We start from the raw sequence: 17,340 nt of genomic DNA, 5'->3' as shown, positions 1-17,340 counted from the left end.
GGACATGCTGGTCCCAGCTGAAAACTGTATCACGATCTGAAAGAAGGGCAGAGGAGATCGGAGCAGAGGAAGGTGAAGAGAGAGAAAAATGAGGGGGTATAAGAGCATTTAATGGGAGACTGAGTGGATGAGAGACTGAAACAGAAGGACAGTTAACAAGAGGTTTAAAGAGGCTGAAATAAAGATTACTGTGAGGGTTAGTATTTTCACAGTAACTGCTATTTAAGAGAGATAATTTGCACGTGAGAAATTGGGTAACACATGAAGGTGTTGCACAACAAAATGGCATCAATTAGTCAAATGTAAAGTAAAATCGAATGAATAGTGATATGTCAAACCTAAATATCAGCACCATTTTATTTTATTCTTGAGTGGGAGCCACCTTGAAAAGATTTGAGAGAGGCAGACTGTATCATATGAGGAAAGAGATCAAGACAAAATATCTGATGTGTCTTTTAGGAGATCGTACCTGTCCCGTGGGAATAGAGTGTGCTGGTGCAATTTGTCTGCAAATGTGCAAAGGATTTGTACGTGGATGTTTGTAATCTGTGTATCCTTTACTAAAGCACAGACAAGGCATCTTGGAAACTCATTACGAAGGACAGATATGTCTGAAAATAGGCAGCAGCTACTTCCCTCTGCTTCACACAGCTGTGAGAGGGCAGCAGTTTGACCCACTGAGAACAAGCCCTGATGTCAGAGAGCCTCCTGCTTTAGTTAAAGAGTCCTCAGAGACTCTCGGTAGGCTCTGTTCTTTGCTCAGTATGCAGTCAGACAAACCAAATGGGAATCTCTATAAGGAGATCAGTAAAGGCTCTGCACCACAAAACTCCTAGCAACCGCAACCGGTAATGTTATGGTGGTCTGTTGAAGGACCGATCAACAAATGGCACCTTTAGAGACAATCGTCGAAGTTTGTGCCACAGAATTTTATTTTTGGAGTGTCTGCCTTGTGCTGTGCAGCTGGATGTTTGCACTCAAGATTGTTTGCAGACGAGGTCCACTTAGAACACTAATCTGTCACCGTTATCGGTAATTTGACAAGGCCAAGGCCTATTATTTCTTGTTTGTGATCATGATTACAACCAGTAGTCTCTCTTTGACAGCGCTCATTGGACTGACCAGTACTCAGAACAGTGGTAACGTCCAAGAAACTGAGTGAAGATCTAAGAAGGAGAATTGTAGATTTACACAAATTTGGAAGGTTTCTTGGAGACATTTAAAAACTTCAAGCAGTTGTATGTAAATACAAGTTTCAGATCTGTCACCACTTTGCCAAGGTCTGGAAGAAGACCCAAACTGTCAGCCTCAGATGAGAGGAGAAAACCCAGGAACCACCAAACCTGCCATGAACTGTAAGCTGCTGAAACAGCAGTTGCACTGTCCACAAGTGAAACAAATTTTACACTAATTTTACACTTTAAACTTGGAGTGTCTGCCTTTGCTGTGCAGTGCAGCTGGATGTTTGCACTCAAGATTGTTTGCAAACGAGATCAGCTTAGAACGCAGTTTAATCGGTCACCTTTAAATAACCGCTTGCGGCAGGTCACCATGATAAAGGCCAGAGTTTTGGTTTGTAGCGCGCTGTGTTCACAGAAGACATTTTGACATGTCACAGCAAGAAAAGCAAAGCATAAGAAAAATAATCCTATATGTATGTCTGTGAAGGTTCTCAGTCATCCAGGTCATCGTAGTCAAAGGAGCTTGCAAAGAAAAGCGTCTGGACTTCTTTAAGTTGCTTGAAGACGTTTCACCTCTCATCCGAGAAGCTTCTTCAGTTCTAAGGTCAAATGGTGGAGAGTCCCAGATATAAACCTAGTGGGAGTGACCCCCCACAGAGGGACAAAAGGACCCCCTGATGATCCTCTAGTCGCCTGAGCCAAGGTGGGAAACTGGGCGTGGGTCCCAATCAGCCAGAGTTTCGGGTGTGTTCATTGTGAAACCTGGCCCCACCTTATCATGCGAATTCCTGAGGTCAGATGGCCCAGGATGTGAGTGGGCGTTAAGGCGTCTGGGAAGGGATCTCAAAACTGGATTATAGATGGCAGAGATGTATCCTCCTAATCCTATATGTAATTATAGCTGCATGAGAAATACCAGGGCCCTGAAACAGGCGGCTACATGGAATTTACCATTCATTATTTTTATTGTTTACACCTTTACTTGTCCTATGGCATGTCTACTGAAAAAGAGCTAATGGACAGGTGTGCAGAGGTGAGAAAGAAGGCAGGGTTCATGTTCACAAGCTTCTTTTTTGTTCACTTTAACAACACTGAGTGGAATACCATGAATGCCTTTGAGGGAACACTGTTTACCCGTTTGAATGATTCATGTTGTACAGATAAAGACAGCAAACAGACACAGAGTCCTTCCACAGATTTGAACCAGTGGGGTGCTGGATGGCAAGTGTTTGTTTTTTCGGTCTTGCGTTATTTATTTGTCTACCACTGTAAATGTGCTTTCTAAATAAACCTCCCTTCACTTGACTCTTCTCCAACACACTTTTGCTTTTAGACGTGATCGGATGTCACATTTTATCAGACAGTTTGCTTGAAGTGCACTGAGCCCTTAAATGACACTGAGGGATTCTCCCGTGCCCTCCGTCAGCAAACATAGGTCTTAATCTGCCTCCTCTCGCATCATCAGGGCTCTATAGAAAACCTCTGAAATACCCTGCGTGGCAACATCACGGATGTGAACCCTTTTACCTCTCAACGTTAACTACAATAAGAATTTTATGGTCCCTGTACTGTGTTCTTTGTTTTCTTTCTTATGTTTTCTTTTTGTTAAATGTTTTTATGCAGTGATGATTGACACTTCAGTCCAATCATGTGGGTGTTAAAGTTGATTCATGCCTCAGCTTAAGATGCTTAAGATGAAAAGACATGAGAAGAATTCTTTTGGAGAAAAACACGTCAATTCACTCGTCTCTGTAAATATAACGGAATAGTTTAACCCTATAATAGATGGTAGGTGGCAAAACAGATTATTTATTTTAAGACATATATGTATTAATTTAAGTATTCATGTGATGAGTCATCAAGTGAAATTAAGGATAAATATATTACTCCTGATGTCAGATTACAGCTAAGATGTAAATTGGAGTAATTATGTAACTAGGTTGCTGGTGCGATGCCTGGTTCCTCTGATCTATATATCAAAGTGTCCTATGGCAGGATACTTAACCCCAAATTGCTCCACAATGCATCCACTGGTGTTATTGTGTGCATGTGTGTGTGATAAAGAGCTGTGTGAACACCTGTGGGAAGGGCTTAGTGTGGCTTGTAGTGTAAAAGTGTCTTAAGGGATCAGCAAGACTATAAAAGTGCCATTATAAATAACAATCTAAATTGACTTTTCACTGACCTCAGAGCAATAGGATGTTCTATTAACTTGACTCTTTTAGAAGCTGCCAACACTTTGAGATGTTTAAAAATGACTTAATAACAGTTAAACAATTCTCAGAAGCTTCCATCCACTCATCATGGGCATGAATGCATATTTACATATACTTAAATCTTTTAATTAGTGGTGCTGAAGGTCGTCTAACTTGACAAGGCTTATTAATTTCTTGTTTGTGATCATGGTTGACTACAACCAGTAGTCTCTTTTTGACAGCGCTCATTGGACTGACCAATACTCAGAACAGTGCAAAAGACCAAGAAACAGAGTGAAGATCTAAGGAGAATTGTAGAGGTCTGGAAGAAGACCCAAACTGTCAGCCTCAGGTGAGAGGAGAAAACCCAGGAACCAACCAGCCTGCCATGAACTATGAGCTGCTGGGACACCAGTTGCACTGTCCACAAGCGAAACAAATTTTACACTATCATTATCACAGTTCATATCATCATGGAAAAATCAAAATCAGTATTTTTATGATCAGAGGAAACTAATATTGAGCTGTTTGGCCTCAATGACAAGAGCTATGCTTGTACATTTAGCTTGTACAGTAATCTAAGAATACTGTACAAGCTGTCGTGCATGGTGTTGGTAGCATCATGCACTGTTTTTGCTGCTGTTACTGCACATTTGATATAGTGAAATAATAAATAATTTAAGGTGAAATTCTTAAGCTTCACCTTAAATTAGCAGCTAGATGGTTGAAACATGGACACAACTGGGTAGGACAAAGATTCCAAACACACATCAAAACTGGTTTTTGGAAAGGATAAAGCAGGCCAACATTAAGCTTCTGGAATGGCCTTCGCATAGCATCGACCCCAACCCTATTGAACATTTCAGAACTGGCTTTAAAGCTTGGTCCATGCAAGGAAACCAGTCGATTTACATGTCATAAATTCAACGTTGTGCACCCAATTCATGTTTTTAAAGTCATTAAAGATACATGTTATATAATCATTCCAACCTGAAAAAATAGTTCAAAGAAGTCATTAAAAGCCAAAAATGACATGTTTGTGATGAGTGTATGTAAACTTCTGACCACAACTGTAATTACTAGAGGTATAAAGAGTCTTAGAATAATTGTTCTGTTCGCTCCTTAATTTTTATCCTCTGGTTTGTCTATGTGGTATTTCTTGTTTTTAGGTTTTGTCTTTTTTTAATGGGAGATCTTGATGTAATAAATATAAACTCCTTTATCCTGATGCATTTCCTGTTCACCCTTTAACAGCTTTAACCTGATATTAATCAACACCTGACTACATGGCTAATAGAGCAGTCATTTTGACTTGAACTAGCAGGTAACATTAAACTGTGTATTTCATCATAAAGCTTGCCTAACATATCAGTAGTGTCCCTGCAGCTACAGTGATCCCTCAATTCATCTTTGTAGCATCATCCAGTGTCTGGCTTCAGTTTATCCACCAGGCTGAGCATTTCAAGTAGCTTATAAGGAACATTTACATCTTCTCTAACAAGTCTTATTACCCACTGCAGTGCAGTGGGCAGAACCTCAGTCTAAGAAACACGAGTGCATGTAGAGAGACAGGTCAGTTTCTACTAAATTGGGACAGTTTGGGGAAAATCTTCCCTTTAGATCAGTCGTTTATTACAACTGGTCATCAACATCGAGATTAATGTTTTTTTTAAATTCACTCTTGCCTGTCACCTTGTTTGGAGAAGCATAAATTCTAGTCTGGCAAGCACAATATTTATATTCTGCACTTGAGCAAATAATGCTTAGTATTTATTCAGAGTGCTTTGTTTGTAGCCAAAAATGCAGTTCCTGATTAAAACGGATCAGTGAATTTTTGTCAGATCAAAACAAGTCCTATGCAAATAGGTGCAGATCTTAATTTAGAAAGTGGCTGCCCCGGTGTTTGATTCACACATTTCACTTCTGTTTTCCCCCTGAATGTGCTGACTTATTTTGCAACCAGTGGCACACTGGTTGCAAAATAAGTCAGCTTGCATAGAAGTCCGCAGTACATGTGCGCAAACCCAGGATTCATGAATATTTTGTTAGTTGAAGCTGTTTGTACTCTGTGAACAAACTATCTCTTTGTGAGTAAAACAAACAGTAAAGCAGGGTATGGTTGAGGCTATGGCTACTTTATGATTAATACGCCACTACCACAGAGGTACGCAGTGTCCTCTGGTACTCCCCTTGATCTGTTCCTTCCTTTTGTTCATCTTTTAAATACAGTCTGTGGAGAAAACTTCATTTTTTTGGCTGATTGTTTGAAAAGGAGAACCTCAAAAGAGATTTTATACACACGGTACTTGTGTTAAATGAATGCAGCACAAGTAAAAAGTGTTTGTTTTCTTAAGTTGAGGACCAACTGTTCACCCTACAAAAACATTATTATCTAAATAAATGCAGATAATGGGTTACATAAGGGCACCATAAAGACACACAACTCCTATTTAACAAGTTTAATTGGTAGTATTTTTTTGTATTTTAATTAATAGTATATTTACTGACGGAACCATTGCACGCAGCTGAGTGCATGCAAACAAATATTGACAACCTTCCCATTGGAAGCAGAGCATGTTAAGAATAAAAAGTCAGAAAACAATAGAACACCTGCCACACTTCACTTCAGCCACGGGAAATGAGTCGGTGTCCTGTAAGCTCTCCTGTTGAGCCTTTAACAAGCCAAAGCTGTCATCACCTGACATCTGAAAGTGTGTGTGCGTGCATGTGTGCGTGCTGCTGTCAGCAGTGTGATGCAGCGTGCGTGTCTGAATGAGCATCTGCCTGTTTGTGTGCATTCGTGCGTGCCATCAATTTAAATCATCAGCGTTGTTGTCTAGACGAGTGAGAGTCGATATATGGCTGAGTGTGTGTGGAAAGAGAAGAGCGCGAGTCAGCGTGTCTACCAGCTGACTGTTTATGTCATTAGAGAAAATATCATCTCCTTCAATACAGCTTGTGGAGGCTGACTCAGAGCGGATGACTGTGATGATAATAACAGCAACTGTGGCGTTGTACTCGTGGTTGTGGCGGTGGAGATAATAGATTGAATCATTCATTCCTCTCCTGTGCGAGTGTTTTATAGAGACAAAACAAAAGCAGCGACCCGGCGCTGACACTCATCTGTTTTTCCGGCTGGTTTTGTTTGGAAAAAAACACAAAAACTTTTTTTCTCCAGGTGTAATCATTGTGTTTATGTGCATTATGTTTATTTTAGCCTAGTTTCCTTGTGATTGTGAGGACAAAATAGTTTTTTTTTTTTATTATAGTGGAGAAGAAGCACATCAATTTAGTCCTTACATTAGGATTTTTAAAGGAGTGAACAAAAATGACACATGTTAGAGTCTCTTAGTCATGCAGCATCGCAGACTTCTGTTGAACGTATGAGGCAGTAGGCTTTTGTCAAACCCACCATCTGCTCAGTCTGTGGTTTTGGTTTTTAGTAGGTCTACTTGTTTGTGTTGCCATTTGTGGAAACGGGGGAAAATGTAGAATACAGCTCTAATTTAGAGATTCCTGTTAATGAAATATTTGTCATATATGTCGCTTTAGTGAGTAATGGAAAGTTAATTTACCGGCAAACAATATTTGTCGATTTTTAGATAAAGGCTCTCTTTAGAGTTGTTGTACTGTTTATGTGAGTATTAGAACAGTTTAAGGGGAAATCCTGCACTTTGACCACTGCTATGCGGTGGCAGTGGGCGTCTCAAACATTTGGCTCCTGAGCCTCATGCAGCTCTCTAGTGGATCCAAAAAAATTGTATGAACAGTAATACGATACTAATTAACGGTTGTTTATTGTATTATTTAAATTTTCTATCAAATATTGCTTCAAGCTATTCTTAATTGGTAGTAGTGAAACTACCTGAAATAGAGAGAGTGCATATATCGTACAATGGAAGAAAAGAGGAAGACAACAGAGAAGATTCATGAATGCAGTGAAGGACAGCAAAAGGGTTGAAGTGACAGAGCAGGATGTGTATCCTATACATATGTCTAGCCTGTGTGACTATTTTTGAGTCCCCCTACCTATGGATTCCAAATCCCCCCAAAACTAAATGCTGCAGAGAAAAGCCTTCAATTTAACAGCCTGTGAACAAACTTGTTTTAACTTTGCTTTCACTCCCAACACTGTCGGTGTATTGGTGTGCTCTTGCTGGAGTTTGTTCAAAATTTAATTGAATTTTTAAGCTACTGGGATCTTATTGGGATTGTATTTTATTCATTGTCAATCTAAACTCAGCACTTTAAATTTGACTAAATTACACCAAAACAGATGGGACTCATACTTACCTGCGTTGCTTCGTATCTACAGTGCTTTAAAGGGAGACATGTTAACATGTTTTATAGATTTATTTGGTTAAAGTGTCTCAAAAATTGTTTTTCTGATAGTAAAGGCTGTCAACTCCTGCCTTAGATGAACAAGTATCTGTAAATTAGTAAAAAGATGCGCAGTTACCTTTGCCCTGTGATGAAAGTTTTTTATCCTGTCTCTGATAGACCCCCCCCCCCCCCCCTGCAAATCCAGTTTAAATGCATTTATTTATTTATTTTTATCATTGTCTTAGTGTCTTCAAAATCATTTTCTACCACTGTAAAAACAGGATCTGAGGAAATACATGTTGGAGGAATCGTGTGTTGCTGTTTTAAGACATAGTCTGCATATAAGTCATTTGCACTGTTTCCACTTCAGAGCTGGAAAGTGAGGCCTTAATCACACCGAGTCGTCGTCTTCTTCTTCCAAACGTCATGGCACAAAATGTGTCATCTGGAAGAACATCTTTCAGCCTCAGCTGATTCACTGTCTCTGTGTGTGGAGGTGATTCCTGAGCCAAGACCAAACTGAAAGCCCAGTCCTTGGTCATGCTGAATGGCTGGTTAACATTACCACACAAGTTGTCAGGGTTTCACAAGTTATTTTGTGCTTTATTGTTTGCGCTGTTGAAGGGAGGTAGTTGTGGATTAATTATCTTTTATAGGCTTTTTGTCAATGTAGTCCTTTCAGTACTCTCTACAGAACTCCCAGTAATACGTTTAATCCTCTTAAATAGCCAAAGTCTTTTGTCTAAACACAGCAGTAATGTCGTATTTGAAAAGTGAAAGCATGCATGAGATTACGGCAGGTGACCTGGCACTATTTTGAAGCTGTTATTTCTATTAGTTTTTATGCTTCAAGCATGGAAGTTAAACTGTGACCATATTTCTCTTGTTTTCTACAGCTTCCATCATCTCAATGTTATAGACATCAGCCTAGAATTGCTAACCAGTTTTCCTTTATACAATAATAAGCTGAATACTCACTGCACTCCTTACTTGATAGCTGCATGCATGAATCTGAGCTAAAAGAGTTTGGAAAGATCAAACTTTATGATGCAAAACTTGTAACCCCACAAAGTGACTGTATCCTCCTGCTCACACTTTCATCCTCTGAAGCTTTGGGTTTTTTTTAAAGTTGCTAGCTGTCATAATTCAGGGGAAGTGCTTTATAGGTAAATTCAAATTTTTGATAATGATATCTGCTAAATGTAAAGTTAAAGTAAAGTAAAGTAAAGTAAAAAGTAAAGTAAGTAAAAAGTAAGTAAAGTAAAAAGTAAAAGTAAAGTAAAGTGTGCGTGTTAGTCCCCATAGGGAAATAGTTCCTCTGCATTTAACCCATTCACCCAGTGAAGCAGTGGGCAGCCACCAGTGCAGCGCCCGGGGAGCAGTGTGTAGGGACGGTACCTTGCTCAGGGGTACCTCAGGGTAGCCGTTCAGTGGAGTCGAACCCCCGACCTTCCGATCATGGGGCCACCACTCTACCTACTGAGCTATCCCTGCCTGTGAGTGCGAATGGTGTAGGTTTGTTATCTTTAACATTCAGGTTAATGTTTAATGTAATTTCAATGCAAGTTTCTTGTGTCCTGAACACACACTGTGGTGTCCACATCCTCTGCATTTGCATCTGCACATTTGCATTTTTTTTGGGCAAATAAGTCTTTGAGCGCTCCTTTTGTGCTCCTTTCTCTTTCTTATTTCTTTCATACTCTCTACTGTGCATCACTCAGACTACACTATGCCAAATTCCCTCACTCCTGCAGTAAATATCATATTTACATCCATCCATTCGCTTTCGCTTATCCTTTTCAGGGTCGCGGGGGGCGCTGGAGCCTATCCCAGCTGTCATAGGGCGAGAGGCGGGGTACACCCTGGACAGGTCGCCAGTCTGTCGCAGGGCTAACACACAGAGACAAACAACCATTCGCACTCACATTCACTGCCGCATTCACACCTATGGGCAATCCCCACAGGTTAACTCATATTTATAGCACGATAACTAAATCATTAAGTTCAGTATTACATATAGAAGTACTCTTTAATCTGTTAGTACTACATCTCTTGTGTTGTAACATCATCGGCGGTATTTTAAAATGTGACATTTTAGCAAATGCCTTTCAGGTGTCTTTTATATAAATATGCTCTTCAGAAAGTTGATTAGAAAAGTGTTGAACTTGGTGTCAGTTCATGGTCAGTGAGTAAGCATACCTATGCACATTTCACGTTTCTTTAACCTGCTGTTAGTTGCTACACATTGTTCGGTTAAGGTAGTATTGGAATCTTTGAAATATTGGCCAACATCTTACAAAAAGGTGCCTCGAGGGTGGATTTGTAAGGGCCTTTTGTGTTGCTGTAGTATCCAGGTACAAGAGGAAAAGGCCCAATTCTACAGTCAGAGGAGCGTCTCTTTTTTTTTCTACCTCTTTAGTCTGGTTTGGCCTCTTTCCAGCTTTTACCAGTCTACTTTCACTTCTGCAGCTTTAATGAGTGTTTTTTTTCTCTCCTTTGATGCACTTTCTCACAAAACAGAAAGTACATTTGAAGCATATAGTAGTAAATGCAATGACTTCAAACCCCATTAAATACCGTTAAAGACCATTAAATAAAAAAAGAGACAATGAGACAGCTACAGTAATTACACTTAATGTTATAGACCAGAGTGTGTGTTTGTCAAGAGGGACGGACTGAAGAGTGTGTGTTTGTCGTTGTGTATTCATTGTGAAGGTCTAACAGTCAAGAACAAATTGAGTGCATCAGCTGTAAAAATGTGTAAGTAATGGATCGTGTACAGTTTCTATTAAGCGAAGAGCGTTTGAATCATCAAAAGAAGTCAATGACTTCACTGGTGAGTCGAACAGCTGTTTTGATGCATTGAGGCATCTGCATCAATGACTGCTGTAACTGCAAAATACCTCGGAGAATGGAAATCACACCACTACTACTACTACTAATAATAATAATAAAAAAAGATTTATCTGCACATGGGTGAGCAAGGATGAGCTGGAAAGTGGAAAATAAAATCAAATAGATAGGGAAGTGTAGCCTCTCGTTTGAATCTCTTTAGTTTGACTTATGTAACAGCAAACCGGCTCATAGACTCCTCTCATGGCTCCAGTAGTATGAGCCCTATCCTTTTCAAGCTCTTCTCCAGCTATTGAGGTTATTGCGCAGAGCTGGCGCTGTAATGGGATAGAAACACGACCCAAGGGAATGCACACAGATGTACACACTTACAGTGTAATGACTGCACGGACTGTACCCCTTTTTATTTTCCCCTCCACTGGAAACACTTAGAGCTCTATTTCTAGGAATGGGGATTCTTTGTAGATGTTAACTGCAAGCAAATCATCAACTAAACATTATGTTTTTATAGTAGATGGGTGGCATGTCTTTTTTTTTCTGCTCAGAGAGTGGACTGTAAATTTGTAACCAGGGTATCAGCTGTTTGGGTAGATAATAATAAAGGTTTTGTGTATGGTGTGAAATTAACGGGTAAGTTGTTAGGATTGTGCCACATGTTTGTGTCTGAAAATCAGCAGAGGGATTCATCTTGCTTCGTGCTGTCTTTACAGTCACGTTCTCTACCAGCGTCGGAAACTGACACAGAGCAAAAGACGCCTAGCTGATCAACCGCAGGTCTTGTGGTTTCTGTGTGGTGTACATGCTTTCACAGTTATTTTTTAAGGATGTATGATTTAGGCACAGTGCTGTGGGTAGGCCCATTAGAAAGGTGTGATTATATATGTGTTTTGTTTTTGTTTTTTTAGCCTGAGCCCAAATACCAAGTCTAAACTTTCAAACTGACATTTAAAGGAATGCAGAGGGAGCAAAACGCATCCTCACAGTGCAGGAATGGCTGAACTAAGATGCTCAGAAAAATTTCAGCAAAACGCCACAAGTCACGAATTTGATGTTCTGCTGCAGATTTGTGATGTTTGCAACACAAAGTATGAGGCAGATGGTCTCTGTGCTGCTGTCTAATCACAAAAGTCAGTCTCAGTCTTTCAGACTTTTGCTTCTTCCCTTTTTTATTAATATCCTTCGAGTTAACACACTTAACATAAAGCAGAAGTGGTTGTCCTTATTTGACTGCGCTGGATTTGATCTATTCAGTCCTTTGATTTCAACAAAAGTATCAACCTTTTTTTTTTTTTTTCAAGCTGTTTTAATCTGATCTGACTGTGTGGGTTATTCTACTGTGCAATTAGATCACATCGTATCTGTACGTCCATTGAGGACACTCTTACATCATCCCTGTCTTCTCCTCTGTGTTATGAGCCTCTGTGTTATGAGCCTATCATCCCTAATTTACAGGTTGGAGGTTAGGCTTGTTATACCATCCCGTAGTGCTCAATAGTGCTTCTACCAAGAATAGTTCACATGCTGGATTACAAATGCCACCAGCCATATGCCAATTATATGCAGCTGTACTGCGAGATATGCCAATTAGACATCCAGGCCATAATAAGGATTTAGCGTATTCAGGACATAGAAAGCAATCTGTGCACCCACTTTATCTCCGACTCCCTATTTCTGTCTTTCACTGTAACATGGTTCCAGCCTTCTTTTCTCCTCCTCTCAAAGAGGAGGACATGTGGAATTTAAAATGAGCATCAGTATGACTCGTACAAGTAAAGCTGTGTGTTTTCCTGGATTCGGCGTTTCTCAGATAGCCCAGCGGCGTCGGCCGTGGATCTTGAAGTGACTCAGTGGTGCCAGAGCTGCCAGCAGCAACAGAGACGATGAGGCAAATCAATACGTTTCAACAAATTATTGAGAGCTGAAGAGGCACTTGATTTTGTTGACAAAAACCACCGCAGTTAAATGGCATGTTGACATTTACTGTTATCAAGTGGCAGCGCAGAGGGCCACTTAATTATTACAGGAACATGTATCACTGTTTTTCCACTGAGCTTCCTGCTGTCTGTGGAGCAAAACGTGTATTGCTTCATCAGAAAACTCTGTGGACAATAGTCATCTTTAGAGATGACATTAGTCAGAGGACACTGAATATTTTAGTGAGAGAGCATCTGAAGTGGGCTTCTATCGTGCACTCCAGAGCACATGTGCAAAGTAACTGATTTGATTCTCTTCCTTCTGATTTTAACGGGTGAACGAGAACGTATTGGACAGATGATTGTAAAACTACACACAGGAAATATATGGTGAGGGCGTGACGCAGCAGGTCTGAGGCTGTAATCAATCTAATTAACCGCCACTGCATGATGCGGACACGAAACAGACTTGTGGTCCTAAGTTTTATTACTATCAGAGGCAAGTTTCTGTAATCTGTACACCCTCCTGGGTCTCTGACAAGCATCATTAACGCACAGATATGTTGCTGAAAATTACTTTTCCGCCCCGTGAAAGTCTGTGCTTAACAAACACTTCAGTGGTATTATAAGTAAAACAGTTTCAATGTTGGCTGTGCATGTGAACATTTGTGGTATCCTCACTTCCTTCCTCTGCGTTATGACAGATACAGACTACCTTCAAAACAACAAGGTTTGTTAATTGCTGCTGAAGCACATATGGATTTTACATTATGAGTATCTGCAAGCCTGTAAGGTCAAACGTGTTGGGATTTTAATTGGCCTTTGTATTAAATGAGGTTACAACCCTGCCAGCAAAAGAACAGCCTCATTGTTATACATGTAGCCTTTTTTCATTTTAATATGTATTTTTGTAAAAGTATATATATTTATACGAATTAAATCATTTATACTGTTTAGAGTGTGCAAAGACAAATAGGCGTCACTATAGCATATAAATATGAACCATTTTATCTACAGAAAATTATGAAGATGGCCAAACGTGACGACAAATAATTTGCAATCTCAACATGTGGCTCAATTTTTATTGTTATCATTGCTTTGTGTGTACTAAAAATGTATTTCTTCTATTCCTCTCCAGTCAAGTATATGCGTGAGGCCACACCATATGTCAAAAAGGGCTCTCCCGTGTCAGAGATCGGCTGGGAGACGCCTCCTCCCGAGTCCCCCCGTCTCAGCAGCCCTCCCGTCACCTCCTCACCTGAAACTCCAAGTCCTACGATTCAGCACTCCTTGTCTCTGAACGGTGACAGGAGGTGCATACCACTGAAGATGTGTTATGTAACCCGAGCCATGACCACACCAGACCCTGAGAACAGGTAGCGAAGACACACACACACACACACACACACACACACACACACACACACACACACACACACACACACACACACACACACGAGCAGATTCTCTGGGCTTTTTTAAATGCTTGTTTAATGACTTCAGGTTCATACATTAACCACACACATAGTTCCACCTTGGGCTGAGTAATATGATCTTGAATCAAAACTGTTATTAATTTAACATGTTCTGTACATTTTGTTTTGCCAGGCCTGCAGCGCTTTTTCAAATTCTTAATTCTGTATTTATATTTAGTGGTGAGTGAAACGAAACTCCATTGTGGATACAATGTATCTTTTTTTTCTTGCGCTCATAGTTCACCAGGTTTGTCTTGAAAAGATGCTCATATTATGTTTGTGGGTCACTGGAACTATTTTTTGTGTGCAGTTTTTTCTGTTTGTTGTCGTCTTTTTTGCAACACAGATATGTTGGGTATAAGTCTGTCATGTGACTGTAGTCAGACATACCTTTCAGGCTTTGTTACTAGAAAATGTTTGAAAGTTCACCTCAGAACTTTCTCCTCCCAAAGTTACACAGCAAGAGGTCTGGGCTGCTGGGGGATTCCCGTGATGTACTGAGTGTTTCTTCTTTAGTCATCTTTTCCACTCACTATGTATTTATACACCTCTCTGCATTTAATCATTAGTTATTATCAATGTCTTTTGTCCTGTCCACCACAACCGGTCGTGGCAGGTGGCTGCCCCTCCACGAGCCTGGTTCTGCTGGAGGTTTCTTCCTGTTAAAAGGGAGTTTTTCCTTCCCACTGTTGCCGAAGTGCTTGCTCAAAGGGGGTCATATGATTGTTGGGTTTTCTGTTTACTTTGTATTATGGTAGGGATTTCACCTTACAATATAGAGCGCCTTGAGGCAACTGTTGTTGTGATTTGGCTCTGTATAAATAAAATTGAATTTAACAGAAACAAAGAAAAGATCGTTGGTTACTTTAGTTAATTAAAGGTTAACTAGTTTTCTGCTCCTGCATGTCACAGTGAGTGAACAGAAGCAGCCTTCTCCAGCTGTCCTATGGGGATTACTCAGTAACGGGTTTTTAAAATCCATTTTCAGTTTTCCTTAAAGACAAACCTTTGAAGTATTGCCTAGCTAATTCTCAGTCAGTGGGGGGTGGTCTGTTAGGGGCTGTCATCAAGCTAATTGGTTGGTAATTTGACAATGGCCCACTCAAACAGCATGGGGGAAGATAAGAGTGATTTACTCTCCTTTTCTAAACACGTTTGATATCAGAGTTTGTGTGCTTTATGCCCTAGCTGTCTTTCTCTCTGCCTCACTTTCTGTGTTGCTTCCCTACTTGTTTATACTTTGCTCTCTCTCATGTCTGTTTTTCATACTTGTTTGTGTTTTTGTCTGCTTGGTTTCCTCTACCTTTCTTTTCTATCATCATCTCTCTTTGTATTCTGCCATCTGAATCAATTTTCTGTCTCTATTGTCCTCCCATCCTTGTCACTCTCTTGATATTTTACTTTTTGCCCTCTAAACAATTGTCAGTGTTTTCCTATCATTCTGTGCCTCGTCTAGTCCTGCCTCCCTCTCCATATGTATGATTCTGGGAGAAAGTGGAAGCTCACGCTTGAAAGCTTGAGATGATGAAGGAAACATCAAAGCCAAGTCGCAACTGTCTTTATGGAAACGCTACAACAACACTTTAACATTATAAATCTACTAAATAATCAGTCAGTAAAAATAAACAAATCTAATAAAAATAGAATGAAAAGTAAAAACGCCATCTGTGGATAGAATATGTGGTTCTCTGTCAGCTGGAAACACGATGTACTTTTTAAACTTTTGCAGTATCAGCTTATCGTGGAAGCTGTGTTTAGATTGTTCGGCTTAGATTTGGTTTCGTTTGACTTTTTCTCAGTTTGAAGTGCTAGTTTTTCATTGCACTTGCAGCTGCAGGTGTTTGAGTTGTTGAGACATTTCGTACCACATTAAGCATAAAGGCTTAATGCAAGGCTGCTTGATACTTACCTTCATTATGATTAGCATTGTTTTTATAAGTATCAAAGAAAATAAGTTCATTTCAAAAATATTCTTTTGTCTGCTTCCTGTAAACTACAAAGAAGTTTGTACCTCTAAATTCCTACAGGATGTTGTAAAGTTTACATCCTGTAGGAAAATCAAATACTTAACCTTTCAAGTCTTCTTAGAAGTCTTCTGCTTTTTAACCAGTTGCTTAAGTTCTCTTTACCATTATGTAAACACAGCAGTAATTTCCATCTACTGTTTGCTCTTCCTGTAATATGGGCTGTAACTAGCGAGTGCTAGTTATAGACATGCTTGGTAGAATCATTTGTTTAGGGTTGTGTTACACATTACCATCTGTTAGCATCTCCTCCTCACATGCCTTTGTACCCTAGTTGCACTCGACAGCATGTTTTTGCCTGAAGTGGTGGAACAAATTGGTTGTTTCCACCTTTAGAAGGAACAGTTTTCTTGCATATTTTGCAAAGTACTGTGCGCTAAAGTCTGACATCTTTTAGGCAAACCACTTAATATATTAAGCTAGCTCTTAAATTGTTATTGGAGTCTATAATGCTGTTCTTGCTCTCAAGCATGCTTGGGCTTGTGTTGTTGTGCTAGGAAATGTAAAGGCAAGACATCAACATGTCATTGATTTCGCAATATTACAATTTTATATGACATAAACATTTATACTGATATAAGCAGGGATGGTATGATATGACACAGCCTTAGTGTGTATTTCCCAAGGTACTAAAATAAAGCAGGGTCACTTAAGATTCTTATTTATATCAGTGGCTGTTAATGAGCATAATGTTAGTTGGGACAGTCTGCAAAGTAATACTCAACTTGTTATTCCAGTATTTAAGCTAAAGAAAGAATTACATTCAGAGTCGTGTAATTATTCTGCAGTCGTACTAGCTTGCTACTGCTAATTAGCACGGTTGTTAGCCGGCTTGAAGTTAGCTTAACTTAGCTCCTGTTGGTGTTAGTCTGCAATGCTTACCTGGTATGTACACTGCCCGCAGGGTACTAATTTCACATCTTCTTGTTTAGCGTTTTTGCTTTATTTGGTTATGATTACTAAACCGAAGCAAGCAAAGCAGAAATCTTCTGTTTGTCACTGTCTTAAAGGGTGCGGTTTCTCTTTGCAAGACAAGGATCAGCACAAAACATTCCACATGTACCTGCAGATTGTCCACGCTAGTAGAGCATTGGCTAAGCCCGAAGACTGTGCATTTTGTCACTTGGTCCGGGATTCAACCCTGGAAAGACAGGTGACATTTGTGGAGAAAGTGCTGTCCTGTCACATGGCACGACCCTTCCCTCTCCGAGTCTAGAGTCCCAGTTATTTGCGTCTCCGTACATCTAATTGGCAAATCTCAAATATGAAGGGCTGTAAATTTGATTTAGCTTGGCTACTGCTACTGCATCTGCAAGCCACTTTGGAACCAACATTGACCCCAGCTCCTCCTTCTCATGCTCTGTGCGATCTAATCA

At 40.0% G+C, this 17,340-nt stretch overlaps 1 protein-coding gene across 1 annotated transcript in view; it reads left to right on the top strand.

Annotated features, from left to right (window-relative positions):
• Positions 1–17,340, top strand: part of sntb1 (syntrophin, basic 1) — a 38,523-nt gene that overhangs the window by 1,909 nt on the left and 19,274 nt on the right. The window contains exon 2 of the mRNA XM_085422271.1: positions 13,604–13,841. Coding sequence (XP_085278397.1) covers positions 13,604–13,841 — 238 coding nt within the window. The remainder of the gene's footprint in view (positions 1–13,603; positions 13,842–17,340) is intronic.

Source organism: Rhamphochromis longiceps, linkage group LG11 (assembly GCF_057381845.1).
Source record: "Rhamphochromis longiceps isolate RC_006_pf linkage group LG11, R_longiceps_female_GT1.1, whole genome shotgun sequence".
NCBI classification, from domain to species: Eukaryota; Metazoa; Chordata; class Actinopteri; order Cichliformes; family Cichlidae; genus Rhamphochromis; species Rhamphochromis longiceps.
The sequence above is the reverse complement of the archived record's forward strand: the minus strand, read 5'-3'. Positions and strand labels throughout refer to the sequence as shown.